Raw genomic sequence first — 16,522 nt, 5'->3', positions numbered from 1 at the left:
TGGCTTCCCCCGCTTTTGCTTCCCAGTCACTTCCGCTTGTAACCGCTTCTTGAGGAAGCTTGCTCTCCTGATGCTACATGGTTGTTTCTCTTTTTAAAGAAGTTATAAATGTATTACCCCTTCGCTTGTTTGAATTTAAACTACTACAGCGACTAGTTAGGAAAAGTTATTGTGAGAGTACTCCACTAAATATCTAGATTTGGATCTTCTTTGTGTAACCTCTTCGCTGCGTCATGGGCCCATGCATTCATCATCGCCAGTGCAAGTGAGTCCTGATTATCTGAACGTGCCACCGCCTACCCGAACGAGGAGAATGCTCTTACAGTCCACTGTGAACCCGCCATACCAGAACAAGCCGCTTTTAAAGGTAACAATTTTATTTTCTGAGCTACTAAGTCATGTGTTTAGAAGCCCACCTCATTGGCTCTAACATGAAACCTGGTCACTCCACGGCCGCATATTGGAGGAAAAGCGACCTACAGACAGTAAAATGCTCATTTCAATTTATTCTGAGATTTTCTTTGTGAGTTTTCTAGGAAAATCGTAAATTTTCGATTCGGATGCTTTCGACCGCCATCTTGTATCAAAATCTGAAAACATTGATTATTGACTTATGATATCGACTATCAAGCTGTTAACTATCAAACTTTTACACCCGGTTTGATATAACCTGAAAAGTTTTGTTTTGGTTTTGAACTTCAGTGCCTAACAGTAAGCTACAAACTTTTACCGCTAACTGTGTGTTTTCTTACCGCTAAACGTAGTGAATTACCGCCTATCTTTTATTAATTGTAAATATTGAGCTACAAACTATTGATTTTGAACATTGATCTTGAACTATTTCTTGTTAAATATGAACTTTTTTGGCCATTAACTTAAACTTTTCTGACTGCTAATCTGAACTTTTTCGATTGTAAATTTCAATCTGAACACCAGTTTTTGAGCTGCACCAAGCACCAAATCAATATGGACGCCTGCATACCAGTACTAGCCAAAATGCCGCGCACCATGCGCCCCCTCCTGGTTTCAGCCCGCTACCTGTGCCGACTTTTGCCGCTGCCCCACCGCAACCGCCAGTAAGCTCTTATCATGTGCATTCTAGCAGCGCACCAAACCTGGCTATCAGCTCTAATCTGCCTCCTAGTTTGCCGCACTACAACAATTCATTGTCTGACAAGGTATGCCTCATACACTATGCTCTGACAATGCCAAAACTTTTGTATCCGCTGCTAGAAAAATACATGAATTGGCCAAGCTTTTGGAATCACTACCCTCGGATGTCACTTGTTTTCTGTCCAACTATGGCATAAATTGGAAATTCATCCCTCCTTACGCACCCCACCATGGAGGCCTGTGGGAAGCTGCCATCAAATCCACTAAAACGCTGTTGTATCGCTGTATTGGAGACAAGGCTCTCACATATGAAGAATTTGACACCATATTCACCCACATAGAAAGCATTTTGAACAGCCAACCGCTAACTGAACTGTCTTCACAGCCCGCAGAAGCTGCTTCTGTTCTAACACCTCACACCTGGCCATTTCCTAGTAGGTGGACCCCTGACCACACCTCTGTTGACCGCACCTGTGACTGTCCACATCGCTTCATTATCGCCGCCTTGTGTTATCTACTCTGCCACAACATCCTGATGACCGCACCTCTGTTGACTGCACCTGTGACTGTCCATGTCACTTCATTATCGCCGCCTTGTGTTATCTACTCTGCCGCAACATCCTGATGACCGCACCGCTGTTTGCTGCTTTACTCCACTTAGCTGTTTTGATGACCGCACCTCTGTTGACCGCATCTGTGACTGTCCGCGTCGCTTCGTTATCGCCACCTTGTGTCATCTACTCTGCCGCAACATCCTGATGACCGTACCGCTGTTTGCTACTTTGCTCCACTTAGCTGTTTTGATGACCACACCTCTATTGACGGCATCTGTGACTGTCTGCGTCGCTTCGTTATCACCACCTTGTGTTATCTACTCTGCCGCAACATCCTGATGACCGCACCACTGTTTGCTGCTTAGCTGTTTTGATGACTGCACCTCTGTTGATGCTCAGCTCCACTTCTATAACCGCACCGCAGTTCATGTCTACGCGCATTCCGCAACTTGTGCTGTGCCGCCCCGCTTGTCTTCACGTCATGCTCCTGTGTTCACACCACATTGCTCTGGACTTCTCCGCTCACTGTATTCAAGACCACAGACCCATCGCCATCTAGTTATTGCCGCCTGCCCTGCCGCGATGTACAGTGTTTGTTGCTGCTTCACCCGATTTGAAAACTGTTCGTTTTTGGGGGGGAGTATGTATGGGCCAGCCATTTGAATCGACCGCGCTCACCCACGGCCATCTAGCATGCCACTGCCATCAGCCGCTCTGAGATCGCCTAGTTCAATATGTAGATGGCACTGTTCTCCCTCTGGCTTCCCCCACTTTTGCTTCCCAGTCACTTCCGCTTGTAACCGCTTCTTGAGGAAGCTTGCTGTCCTGACGCTACATGGTTGTTTCTCTTTTTAAAGAAGTTATAAATGTATTACCCCTTTGCTTGTTTGAATTTAAACTACTACCGCGACTAGTTAGGAAAAGTTATTGTGAGAGTACTCTGCTAAATATCTAGATTTGGATCTTCTTTGTGTAACCTCTTTGCTGCGACATGGGCCCATGTATTCATTATTGCCAGTGCAAGTGAGTCCTGATTATCTGAACGTGCCACCGCCTACCCGAACGAGGAGAATGCTCTTACAGTCCACTGTGAACCCGCCATACCCAAAACGAGACACTTTTAAAGGTAACAATTTTATTTTCTGAGCTACTAAGTCATGTGTTTAGAAGCCCACCTCATTGGCTCTAACAGGTGGAATTGGAAATATATAGAATTCACAATATCAATTGTTATTAGCGAGACTGGGTAGATGTGGGATGAAACAAATTTATCACAAAACAAATGAAGGGTTCCATAGTTAACCTAAAATAAATTCATCAACACATCAACAACACTGAACTCTATACTAACGTTAGTATGGAGTTCACTGATCAACAGTCGTCAGTCTTGTTTGTTGAAACAGATAACAGAGTTTAGAAAACTTGCATAATATGTACATTACTATTATTTTATAAACCAATAAACTATAATTTTAATTCGTGTTTTCACGGTTGGTTATGGTATTAGTTATAAAATGAAGTAGCAATAATGTAGCCTACCTAATAAAAAATCATTATTATAACAAGAAAGAATCTGACTCTCATGTTCGTGAATATTATATTACTTCCATTTATTTTTTGGTGCAATTGCAAATCATATGAATATAATTGAAAAAGGATGACAGACCAGGTCCAAAAGTATTCTATTCCCAAATTATTTTGATAATGAAAAACAAGTCCAAAAAGATCAGCGAAGTTGTTTCTACTGTTTAAATTTCAAGTCCAATATTTCCATCCAAAATTAATAAATAATGAGCTATGAATTACCCTAAGTGGTCTAATTAGTCCATATCATTCCAGAAAATAAGTCAGACATGAACCATTTCTCAATAACAAACACATTACCAGTACTCCCACTTTGGCACTGATATTTTGAGTTCCAGATATTTCCAATTCCGCCATCTGACAAACAATAATAATTTGAGTTCCAGATACTCCCAATATTCCGCCTAGCAACATATTTCGAGCTCCGGATATTTCCAATTCCGCTGTCTGACAAATATTCGGAGTTCCACCCAGCAACAGTTTTCAAGCATAGGACATTATTTTAACATTGATATTTTGAGTTCCAGATATACAAACCACTCTCTGTCTCAGACAGCACCGTATCAAGCATGCGTTAGCAACGGGATTTTCCCGTTCCGTTCAGTCAGTTCTTTGAATGTAACGTTCTTTGTGATGATGGTTACCGAGCACTGTAACTGGAGCCAATCATAATTCTATTTGATGAAGATATTATTATCCAATGATGATTTATTATTAAATTCGATATAATAATCAATATATTATCATTTTATTGAATAAAAGAAAGAGTACTTTTGAAAAATATAATTAATAAAATATAACAGTTGTCATTTAACTGATGTTAAAAAACACTATAACTAAGTCAGCATATTGTCATTTCAAAACAAAAATTGAACCCTCAACCTCCCCTTTTACATTTAAAACATCAATAAACATAACTATTTGAAAAACCTCTAATCCCTTCCAGCATATTGCAATTTCAAAGCAAAAACCTTACCTAACCTTATGGAACATTATTAAATATATTCCTAAAATCCTAACCAATAACCCCTTACCCCTTCACATTAAATAATTTAGATTTCAAAGCAAAATCCCAACCCACTAACCTATCCTTTCACATTTGAAACATCAAAAAACATAACTCTAACTGCACCCTAGCCACTTCTAGCATATTGCAATTTCAAAGCAAAAACCTAACCTATCCTAATAACACATTATAAAATATAACCTAAATAAAACCTAACCTCTAACCCTTTCACATTTGATACTTTAGATTTATTCGTCATCTTTAGAACAAAACATAAACATGTGGTTCAATTCATGAACATGTTCACAAACATGTGGTTCATTTCATGAACATGTTCATAAACATGTGGTTCAAAGCAAAATCCTAACCCTCTAACCTATCCTTTTACCTTTGTAACATCAAAAAACATAACTCTACCTAGACCCTAGCCCCTTCTAGCATATTGCAATTTTAAAGCAAAAACCTAACCTATCCCAATAAAACATTATTAAATATAGCCTAAATAAAACCTAACCCCCAACTCTTTCACATTTGTTGAACGATAGACAAGGATAGCAACACCATTGCAAATCGTACACTTCATTATAACGTGGACCTCACTATAGATACTCAAAGAATACTTTCGAATAACTATGTTATAACTGTGACTGTTGCTGGACGTTACTCTGTTTCTGAGACAAAGAGAAGCTGCTTTCCAGATATTTCCAATTCCGCGGCCCCAATTGAATTGATCGGAAGAAACGTTACCTGCGCATGCGTAATACGGCGCTGTGTGAGACCGTGATTTGTTTTTAGTGTTCCCCACTTCTTCGAGCAGCTTCTCTTCGTCTCAGAAACAGAGTAACGGCCAGCAACAATCACAGTTATAACATAGTTATTCAAAAGTATTCTTTGAGTATCTATAGTGAGGTCCACGTTATAATGATAGTGTACGATTTGCAATGGTGTTGCTATCCTTGTCTATCGTTCAACAAATGTGAAAGAGTTTGGGGTTACGTTCTATTATTTCATAATGTTTTATTAGGATAGGTTAGGTTTTTGCTTTAAAATTGCAATATGCTAGAAGGGGCTAGGGTCTAGGTAGAGTTATGTTTTTTGATGTTTCAAAGGTAAAAGGATAGGTTAGGGGGTTAGGTTTTTGCTTTGAACCACATGTTTGTGAACATGTTCATGAAATGAACCACATGTTTGTGAACATGTTCATGAAATGAACCACATGTTTGTGAACATGTTCATGAAATGAGCCACATGTTTGTGAACATGTTCATGAAATGAACCACATGTTTGTGAACATGTTTATGAACATGTTCATGAAATGAACCACATGTTAATGTTTTGCTCTAAAGATGATGAATAAATCTAAAGTATTAAATGTGAAAGGGTTAGAGGTTAGGTTAAATTTAGGTTATATTTAATAAAGTGTTATTAGGATAGGTTAGGTTTTTGCTTTGAAATTGCAATATGCTAGAAGGGGTTAGGGTACAGTTGGAGCTATCTTTTTTGATGTTTCAAATGTGAAAGGATAAGTTAGGGGGTTAGGATTTTGCTTTGAAATCTAAATTATTAAATGTGAAGGGATAAGGGGTTAGTGGTTAGGTTTTTTTCGGATTATATTCAATAATGTTTCATAAGGTTAGGTTAGGTTTTTGCTTTAAAATTGCAATATGCTAGAAAGGGCTAGGGCCCAGGTAGAATTATGCTTTTTGATTTTCAAAGGTGGAAAGATAGGTTAGGATTTTGCTTTGAAATTGCAATATGCTGGAAGGGATTAGAGGGTTTTCAAATAGTTATGTTTATTGATGTTTTAAATGTAAAAGGGGAGGTTGAGGGTTCGGTTTTTGTTTTGAAATGACAATATTTATGCTGACCTAGTTAGGGTATAGTGTTTTTTAACATCAGTTAAATAACAACTGTTATATTTTATTGATTATATGTTTCAAAGATACTCTTTCTTTTATAAAATAAAATGATAATATATTAATTATTATATTGAATTTAATGATAAATGATCATTGAATAATAATATCTTCATCAAATAGAATGACGATTGGCTCCAGTTACAGTGCTCGGTAACCATCATCACAAAGAACTGACTGAATGGAACGGGAAAAACCCGTTGCTAACGCATGCGTGATACGGTGCTGTCTGAGACAGAGAGTGGTTTGTCTTCTTCATGAATGTTGATAAGTGCCGATATTTTTGGTTAATTTTTATGTTTTCTACTATAACGTGTCAATACTTTTCCATTCGAAAGAAAAACTTTTTTACTTTAAACTATTCAATGTAGTTAATTTTGCAAAATAAAAAGTGACACAAAGTCAATCGTGAATAAGATATAAATAAATTGAGAGTATGAACTACCTACTGTTCTAGCCTGCAAAAGCTCTAGCCTTCAAATTTTACAAAATCTAGAATAATGGTAAGTTGAAAAAAATTTTTTTCATTAGTTCTATGCTTGTTTGTAATAAATTTTGTTCATTGAGATTCTTTCATTGTATCTCATAAACACAGCTTAACAATATCTACTTCAACAGCATACTTTTTAAACGAAATTCTAGATAGAATAATCCTAATAGTAAGCTACCACACTAGAAAGGTGAGGTCTTTGTTTTCGTCTGAATTGTCCGGGCTAAGAAGTTTGTTAAACTGATGGTGAGACAACTATGCAGTCAGTTTGTCCAGTGAAAAATGTAAACTTATATTGTATTCCAAAATGAAAAGCATACACTGTACACATACAAACAAAGCCAAAAATTGTGCCAAATTGAGATTGAGAATTCACCAAATCCCTGTAAAGGAACCCGATAAACAGAAACAGAGGTCCCTTCAGATCATCTAGAGTTGCATGTGAGGCTAATCCTGATGAGCTCAAGAAATTTATTCTCCAAAATATTGAATATATTGTTTTGGTTATACCAACTTCAAATAAGAATTCTGTAGGTAGTGTGCATGAGATCAGGGGCCTATTTCACAAAGGTACAAGTATTGTTACCAACCATGGTTACGAACAAGTACTTGTAGTTACAAGTTTACAAGTACTCACGTTTCACAAAAATTTATGATCTACAAGTTTACAAGTCTACAAGTACTTCAATAGTAAACATCATATGATTTCCTTTTTTCATCCTTTATAAAGGTTACTTGTACTTTTCAATAATTACTTTGAAAATATTTGAAAGCAATATAATGTTTTTTGTACAGTCTACTTCATTTATTGCTGAATTTGTAACCTACACACTATATGTACTCTGTATTTATATATATAGTAGATGTACTATATATAATGTATACTATATACTGTGTATATATACTATAGTACACATAACCTATGAGCTAACACATTAATAACTATTTTGGAAATTATTAAATTTGATTTCCAGATGCATATATTTCCAAAATAATCAATTTTAGAGGGATATAGGGCATTTTTGATTATTAGAAATATTTATTGAATATTTAAAATCATTTTAATGATCACTTGTAAATCATTTACTTAGCTTTCCACCTCGGTAGAAATTTCATAGTTACGAACAAGTAATTTTGACAAAAATTGTTGGCTACAATGAAAATCTTTGTGAAACACTTGTTCGTAACAAGCAAATCACTTGTAAACTTGTAGGAATTCATTGTAACTACAAGTTTACAATTCTGCTTTTGTGAAACGCTAGTAATCAGCTGTTCTCCAAAACCATGGTTGGCAACAAGACTTGTAACCTACTTGTACCTTTGTGAAACGGGCCCCTGAAGAGTGAGAAAACTTTACTGGCATGTTGGTGATACCAACTGACATAATAGAAATTGTGTTCAACTTTAAAACATCAAGCAGCCAGAATATCTACGGTATGACTACTCTTATGTTGAAAGCCATTATTGATGTCATAGGTAACCCTTTGTCCATGATTATCAAAAGTATTTGAGTTTAATTTTTTTTAGATTTGTTGAAGACTGCGCGCTCAATAGGCCTACCTATTTAAAAGAAAGAAGATATTTGTGTCATGAATATATATAGAACTTTATCTGTCATTCCAGTTTTGTCAATATTTTTGGACTGATGAAAATACAGCTGGTGAAGTTCTTTGAGACTAATAAGCTTTTCTCTGATCTGCAGCAAGGTTTCAGAAACAATAAGTCGATTGTGAGCGGTCTTCGAGCTTCTCAAAAGGAGCGAAAACAAGGGCTCATCCTATATAAATCATGGTGTCCCACAGGGTCCGGTGTTGGGGCCTGTATTATTTTCTATTGCAATCAATGACCATGATCTGGCCCAAATATGACTCAGGTGCAGCAGGAGGCTGATTTAATGTTTAATGCTGCTGAAGGGTGGTTGGAAGCAAAGATTCTACTGAATGTGGACAAGACTCAGAGATTGGTTTGTACACTGAATTGCAGTCAGGCCATCCTTGTGGCTCTCCTTGGATTCATCATCGATCTAAAGCATACCTGGGAGTGCCATATTGAGGACATCTTTAAGAGGCTGTTACGAGCCATTTATTTTCTGAGGAAGTTAACACAGTTGGTGAGCAGGCCGTACTTGTTGGTGGTATTACTGGTATACCATGCTCTTTTCCAAAGCATCCTGAGCTATAGACTCCTGCTGTGGGGTCACGCTTCTGCATGTAAAGATATGTTGAAGCTGAAGAGGGCCATTCGTATTATTACCTTTTGTGGCTTCCTGGATCATTGTAGACCTATCTTCCAGTCCACAGGTGTAATGACCATCTCAGTTTGTGTGTCATGTTTGTGCGAGCAAATCTTGGAAAGTTCAACACGAGGATTGACTTCGATGGTCACAACACTACAAGTTGAGGACTGATGCGCCATACCACAGAATAGGTACTGAATGGAAACTGTCAAAAACGCCTATCCAACCAAAGCTTTTTACATGGCGCAAATACTAGCACGTCACGTGACCTTGGGAAGTTCCAATCCTGGTTTTCTAATTGGCTCGTGGTAGTGAACGAGATCAATTGATCCGGATCATTAAAGTGATCCGAACCTCCCATCAATACTATTACAATGCGGCCTTCCTAACAAGATGGCGGATTTTTGCGCCAGGGTACTAGCCAAGTTTCCATACTGTATGTATACTGTGGCCATACTGCCGTTTGTCAAATACCCATAATGCATTTCCTGCATTAGTCTTGCGGATCTCCAATAAGCTGCCAGAGGATTTGAAGAGGTAGAACATACCAGCATTCAACTCAAAACTTGAGTGTTGGCTAAGGAGAAAGCCATTTTATTTTTCATTCAGGAATATTTTGTGGACGACTTGTTCAATCCATGCTGATATCTCGATAGTTGTAATGTGAGAAGTAATAAATTATAACTATTGACGCAATTCATCGGGCCTTGCTCGTATTTGTGAAGAGGGAGGTAATTCATGTAACAGTATTAACTTAAAGTGCTTCAGATTGAATCTGAAAAATCAGGACCCAACCAAAAAATGCAAATCGTTAAACCCTACTATTCCAAAGAGACTACATGATGCAAAGATTACAAATTCAATATCGCCTTCAATCTTCAATATAAAACTAAAAACCACATCTATTTAACCCCAAACTAAACCACAATTTATTCACCACTCCACCTGTCTTAAATTACAGTAACTTAGACGTATATGTAAACTAAATACAATGAGAAAGACTGTCCCTGCTACTACGTGGTTCACTGTAGAATCTAGACGATCATTTTGCTTACTCCATTATTCATTAGCAGATTTAAATTCATATTGCAGTAAGATCCTTATTATTATAGGTCTTAAGGGCTACATATAAAAATGTGTATAGTGATATAGCTTAGGAAAACCAACCCCACACTGAGATACAACCTGGAAAATCAATATAGGTAATTTAAAACTGATTTCGAAAAAACTAAAGATTTCTATAAATATTCAGCAAATCTCTTGCATACTTGGAGTCTTACCTATTCAACCTGCTACATCTACGTAGAATGAAAGCTTCAAGTAAAATAGTTGGTCTACTTATCACATTATTAATCAAGAGTTCAAGTTGGTTTTGAGTTTCATCATATTGTTCCTTTTTCAATCTAATTCATTTCTTTATAAGCATTTAGGTTTAGAAACAACAGGCTTTGACAGAAAACAAACTGTTTCCGCTTCAGAAATACTATGTTCATAGAAAAACTAAAACTACAACGCAATTTATAAATGAAATAGAATAGAATATATGATAATTTGATAGAGAGTAAAATTCAGAGGAAAAATATTAGGGTATCGTCATTGAGGATTACCCTAACAAATATACTATAGTGAAAAACATGTTAATAAACAAATTTGAGAATTGTGCATCGCTAATTGTGTTTTTAAATTCCTCAGCTTAAGTAAGCTGATACAGAGTGAGTCAGAATTTGTATGGGAACCCTTCAATAAATTGGAAACTGTTGAAGATATAATACTGTAACTTTCAGAATAAGTTAGTCAAATACTCTACCTTTTGACGTACAACTGAATTTCAACCCCTTATAAGGGGGTGACTTGGCTTTTGAAACTCGAATATTTTAAATGTAAACATCCATTGTGTGGTACATAATTTCAAAGGCCTTTTTAAAACAAGAAAGATGACATCGATAAAAATGTTCTATGATGCTTGTATCCAAAATGGCGGCTGATTGAAGTTTTAGTATTTAAGGAAATGAGGGGGAATTTTTTAAGGAAATATTTTGAAGTTTTTAAGGAAATATTTTGAATGTAAACACCCATTGTGTTATACATAATTTTAAAGGCCTTTTCAAAACAAGAAAGATGACGTTAATAAAAATGTTCAATGATACTTTTATCCAAAATGGCGGCCAATCGACTTTTATCAATCATTTCTTTCAAAACTAAAACTTCAATCATCCGCCATTTTGGATACAAGTATCATAGAACATTTTTATCGATGTCATCTTTCTTGTTTTCAAAAGGCCTTTAAAATAATGTACCACAAAATGGATGTTTTCATTTAAAATATTCGAGTTTCTAGAGTAAAGTCACCCCCTTAGGAGGAGTTAAAATTCAGTTGTACGTCAAAAGGTAGAGTATTTGACCAATAACTTATCCTGAAAGTTACAGTATTATATCTACAACAGTCTCCAACTTATTGAGGGGTTCCCATACATATGACTCACTCTGTATATTAGATTTATTATAGGCTTCTAAGCTGTAATTGTATTCTACAAACTGCTATTCTTTATCAACTCAATTCCATGTATGAAATGTTGATATTGAACGAGGATGATGAAATGTTTCTCTTGAATTGGCTACAACTAAAAATGTTTTAGTCAGATCTTGTAAATTATTTCAATTATCAACTTTGATCATATAATTTTACTTGCATTTTATTTTACAGAGTGAGTCATTGACAACTTTGGTAGATCTGCTGGAAAGGTTTTTCAGTCATACTACCAGTAATCAGCAAAAGCAAGACATTGAAGCCTCTCTTGCTTCATTCAGTGCGCAAGATGGTGCCTGGAAAAATTGCTTGGAGTTCATGAATGTTTCATCCAACAACTATGTTCTGATGTTCTGTTTGGGAACGCTTGAGGTACTCAAACTTATGCATTAATAGTGCTCTACTAATAATGTGTCAGGTCTTTCAATTTACAATTTTGCATTTCATGCTTCGAAGCTCAAGCTTCGTATGAGAATTCAAGAAAGGAAAACAATGCCAGATTAGAGACCTACTCTCAGATTTTGTTAGCTAAATGAATGTAAACGCATCAATGCAGTCCCATAAGATCAGTTTAGAAACAGTCAAATCATGCATTCTTCTTTAAACACATCACGTCTACAATTTACATAGGATATTCTTGGAAAAGTTTCATTGGATGAAGTATTGAATGTAGCAAGGCAATGGCTTTCTCAATTTTTTTTATATTACTACCAAAAATATTTAAGAAATGATTAAACTTGTAGTTTATTTCTGTTTCAATCATTAAGCTTATTATAAATAGCAATTACCTTGAAGAGTTGAATGTTCAATGACGTAACATAATGTTCTTTCTTTTCATAAATAAACTAGTAGGTAACCCGTGCTCCGCATGGGTCTATTTGAAACACGAATAGATTAATTTAGTTTTATTGTTCCATTCTGTTATTAAAAGTATTACCAAGTGTAATATTTTACAACAGTAAAATAATTTGATTGAGCTTCTTTCTCATGTGAATTTGTACCAAAAATTGAATATATTTTTTTTCCAATTATCAAAATTTTAATTAATTGATTAAAAAATGAAAGTAGGCCTATAACTACCCATTACCTAAGAATCATTATGCAAAATTTCATGTTAATCAGTTCAATAGTTCAGACGTGATGATGCGTTATTCGTGTATTTCCTACACCTTCCTATTTGAGCCGATTCTTTTCCTAATTATATTATTATAGACTTGTAGGTAACCCGTGATCCGCAAGGGTCTAATTAAAATCTTGACAAACTGGACCTACTGAGATCTTGTTAAATTTCAAATAGGCCTCTAACAATCCTCGGTGAATTGAGAATCTACATATATATGCAAAATTTCAAGTATATCAGTCCAGTAGTTCAGACGTGATGATGCGTCATTCCTGTATCTCCTATCTAGTACTGTAAAAGCCAAGTATTCTCCTTATCATATTATAGATAAGAGCGCTATATGTTCCAAAAGATCATAGGATCAAGCCGACATAATGGCGCACTCTTAATTTTAGTTTTTTTTTACATTTGAAAATCAGTTCTGACAAACAAGGTCCCAATCATTAGGGCTGTACTCAACTAAGTTTTAATCAAATTTTGCAAAATGAATTTATCTCTACTCATCTGATATTGTACTACTGTATTTCAAGGTCTTGTAATTTCAAATTTATTCAGAAATTATAAAATAAAGTATTAAAGTATAAAGAGTAAAATTTTAATAGTAATTGCTGAACTCATATTGAAAAAACGTTTTCCTGTGCATGTATTCATATAAGATAGTCAGATAATCTGTTTGTCACTAGTGACTAATGATTTGCGTGAAAAACATGGTGCTCTAGCTAGATCAATCAACTCTGATTTTCTCTCTATGTTCTGCTCAATTTTTCAGATGATAATCACTAGAAAATGGCTAGTACTGATGGTTGAAGAAAAGTCGCAGATGACTTCATTCCTGTACCAATACAGTCTTGAGCGTTTCCATCAGATACCACCTTTCATACGTAACAAATTGCTCAAATTAGTCGCTGATATCGCAAGATACGACTGGCCGCATTTCTATCCCAATTATATGACCAATATTATCGCGGTAAGTTATTCATACTTATTTCCTTATTCTAAAATGACTGATTGTTACACTATATACGTTACGTTATATTTTCATTTATTAAAATAATTGATTACAAAATTCGTGATGAATCAACATACGTTACCCCAAAATCGATAATAATAGTATATATTGAACAATTTTCCATTGGTATTGAATGTTGTGAAGCGAAATTCTTACCAAGCATCTCTTTATCAGATAACTGCAGCCTGATGTAGGCCTATCAATTATTGGCATTCAACATAAATATTATCATTACTTTGATTATTATAATTGGTTAAACATTATATCATCAATATTTAATATGGTTTTTAGTTATAGGAATTCCATCTATATTTTACCTTCAATTGTTCAAAATTCTAAATTTCAAGTAAAATATTTTTTTACAGAAAATTGTGATGTGCAGTGAAAAGTTAAAAGTGGCTTAACCTCATTTCGAACTCATAATCTAAATTTCTGAGAGAAATATTCAAGGGTTCGCCTGTTTCTGCTCTTCCAATATCATTTCAATGATAAGTAATTTTATTCTAATGAATAAATAAATAAATTACTGTATTTATTTATTTATTTCAATTCTGTGTACATTATTGTTTCTCATTCACAACAATATGCTGTTACTTTTTCGGAGTAAGCTCATTAATACTGACCTCTTCTTTAGTTGTCATAGCCCATATGTTTGATTTTTCAACAATTTTTTATTATCAATGACTTATTTTATTGAATAACTATTATAAAAATTTTTCTGAAAAAATATACTTGACTTTGGTTTATTTTTTAACATTCCAGCTGATTCAGAGTAATGATCTTAAGACTGCAAACATAGGCCTATCGTATCTGTTAACTACATCTGAAGAACTCATTTGTCCTCGAGAAGATATAAGCAACTCAAGGAAGGAAGAACTCAAAAACTTATTTATGGCACATTTGCCGCAGATATCTTCATCATTGATTGGTGAGCCATAATAATAATTATTATTATTTTTACTATTCTATTCTCAGTATTGTTACAATCCCAATGTTTTGTGTGTTCAGTGTTCTATGCATAATCTCAATTAGCCTATATATTTTTCACAAGACTCAGAAGTTGATGAATTAATTTTTATCATTATGAATCTCACGTCTGTACAATTTTCATTCTATCACGTTGGTTATTATCCAAGTACTTTTAACATTCCATTACTAATACATCTATTCTATAATATTACAAAGAATAGAATTGGCTTATACACATTATTGGGATAGGAATTACACGAATGACGCATCATCACGTGATGATCCAATTCAACCATTGAACTGATTAACTTGAAAATTTGCAAGAATATTCTCAATTCACCGAGGATGGTTATATGCTGTCACAAAGTGAATTTTGTGACGAATGGAGAACCGTCATTCAGTATATAATTTAGTGAATTTAGTGACATATACGGGATAGGAAATGTGTGTTTGGCGCATCATCGCGACTGAACTACAGAACTGATTAACATTGAATTTTGCATAAACATTCTTGATTTCGGAGGATGGTTGTAGTTCTATTTTGATTTCTGTTAATGAATTATAATTTTATTGATTAATAAAACAAATTTATTTAATTTGTGATACAAAGTTTAAGGAAGATGAAATCTCAATCAAATCGTTTTTCTATTGTAAATTATTACAGTTGTTAATACTTTCAATATCAGCAAGGAAATATAAAACTAAGTTCAATCTACTTGTGCTTCAAACAGAGACCCTTGCGGAGCATGGGTCACCTGCTGATCTCTTATATTTTTCCACTAGGCTTATTAGTTTGTTCTACTGATTTCATGTTATTCAGCACCAACATCACGTTTTAGATTATATAACTTAAGCTCCAACCAGTATTGGCTATCGTTTTATCAAACTGGATATTTCATCTGCTATTGGCGCTATTTCGCGTATGGCTTTTTTTATTCATTTATTTATGAATACATTGAAGCAAACAGGATTTCTCCCAAAAATTGCTTCCATAACACAATAATTACAATAATTCATTGTAAATATTTAAAAATACAAAGAATTAAGAATGAAAACATAATCATAAAATGATTCAAAATGGAAAACAGTCTTATAGACCTTACTATTCCATTCCCGAATTTTGATTAAAAATTAGTCCAAGAGAAATTCTTCATAACTTTCAAACACATATTATTCTTAATTTGTATTATTACGAAAAGCTTTTAAAAGCTTTAAATCAATAAAACATTAAAACATTAAATTTGACTATTATTCAATTTCATTAATACGTGGACTAAATTTAAATTGCACAATCATTCTGAAAATGCCTTCTTGATCTTGAATATTCGATTATTCATTTTAACTTTTCCAAAATATCATGTTTTAAAAATGTCAATCTAATTCAGTATTTCATTTGATAATTTATTCAATTGTACAGCAATAAATTAATATTGAAATGATTGGAAGGAGAAACGGAATCCTTTACCATTCCTTTCCAAAATTTAGACTCATAACAGTTCGAAATAAGGTTGTGTCAATTCTTACTTTCCATCATATCATCGTTCATCAACGGCTATTATGACGGTGAAATTTCACATGGGTATGGCATTTCTATGGTCTATCTGAAAAGGTTGGCTCATTTTTTCTGTGTTTGTGTTTTTGTGTTGATGATTTTTCAGTATATCCTCATTTCTCAATATATTGAAAAGCTAGTTGGATTAAAGAAGTGAAGTTTGCAATTTCCACCCGCTTCGCCCGTGCATAGCTTTCTCCGACTTATTGCAGTTCAATCAAAATCACTTTTCAACGAACATGTGAAATTTTATTTTGTTCGCAGGTCTTTTCAATAGAGTCCGTAATGTATCTGATGCTAAAGATGTTGTTCTATCTGCTTTAAAAGCTATTTGCCATATCTTTTCATGGCTGCCACTTCAGAGTAGCTTTCCGCGAGAGCTGTTGATGCATGTTTGCGAGTTCAGTACCAATACCGTGAGTATGAACTAGTTCATAGAATATAAA

The 16,522-nt window shown here is 34.7% G+C and overlaps 1 protein-coding gene across 1 annotated transcript in view; it reads left to right on the top strand.

Annotated features, from left to right (window-relative positions):
* The first annotated feature begins 6,429 nt into the window (after positions 1-6,429).
* LOC111063220 (exportin-6-B) overlaps positions 6,430-16,522 on the top strand; it is a 35,198-nt gene continuing 25,105 nt past the window's right edge. The window contains exons 1-5 of the mRNA XM_039436361.1: positions 6,430-6,676; positions 11,604-11,798; positions 13,316-13,513; positions 14,318-14,483; positions 16,341-16,492. Coding sequence (XP_039292295.1) covers positions 6,674-6,676; positions 11,604-11,798; positions 13,316-13,513; positions 14,318-14,483; positions 16,341-16,492 — 714 coding nt within the window. The 5' untranslated portion in view covers positions 6,430-6,673. The remainder of the gene's footprint in view (positions 6,677-11,603; positions 11,799-13,315; positions 13,514-14,317; positions 14,484-16,340; positions 16,493-16,522) is intronic.

This window comes from Nilaparvata lugens, chromosome 10 (assembly GCF_014356525.2).
Source record: "Nilaparvata lugens isolate BPH chromosome 10, ASM1435652v1, whole genome shotgun sequence".
Taxonomy (NCBI): domain Eukaryota; kingdom Metazoa; phylum Arthropoda; class Insecta; order Hemiptera; family Delphacidae; genus Nilaparvata; species Nilaparvata lugens.
The sequence above is the reverse complement of the archived record's forward strand: the minus strand, read 5'-3'. Positions and strand labels throughout refer to the sequence as shown.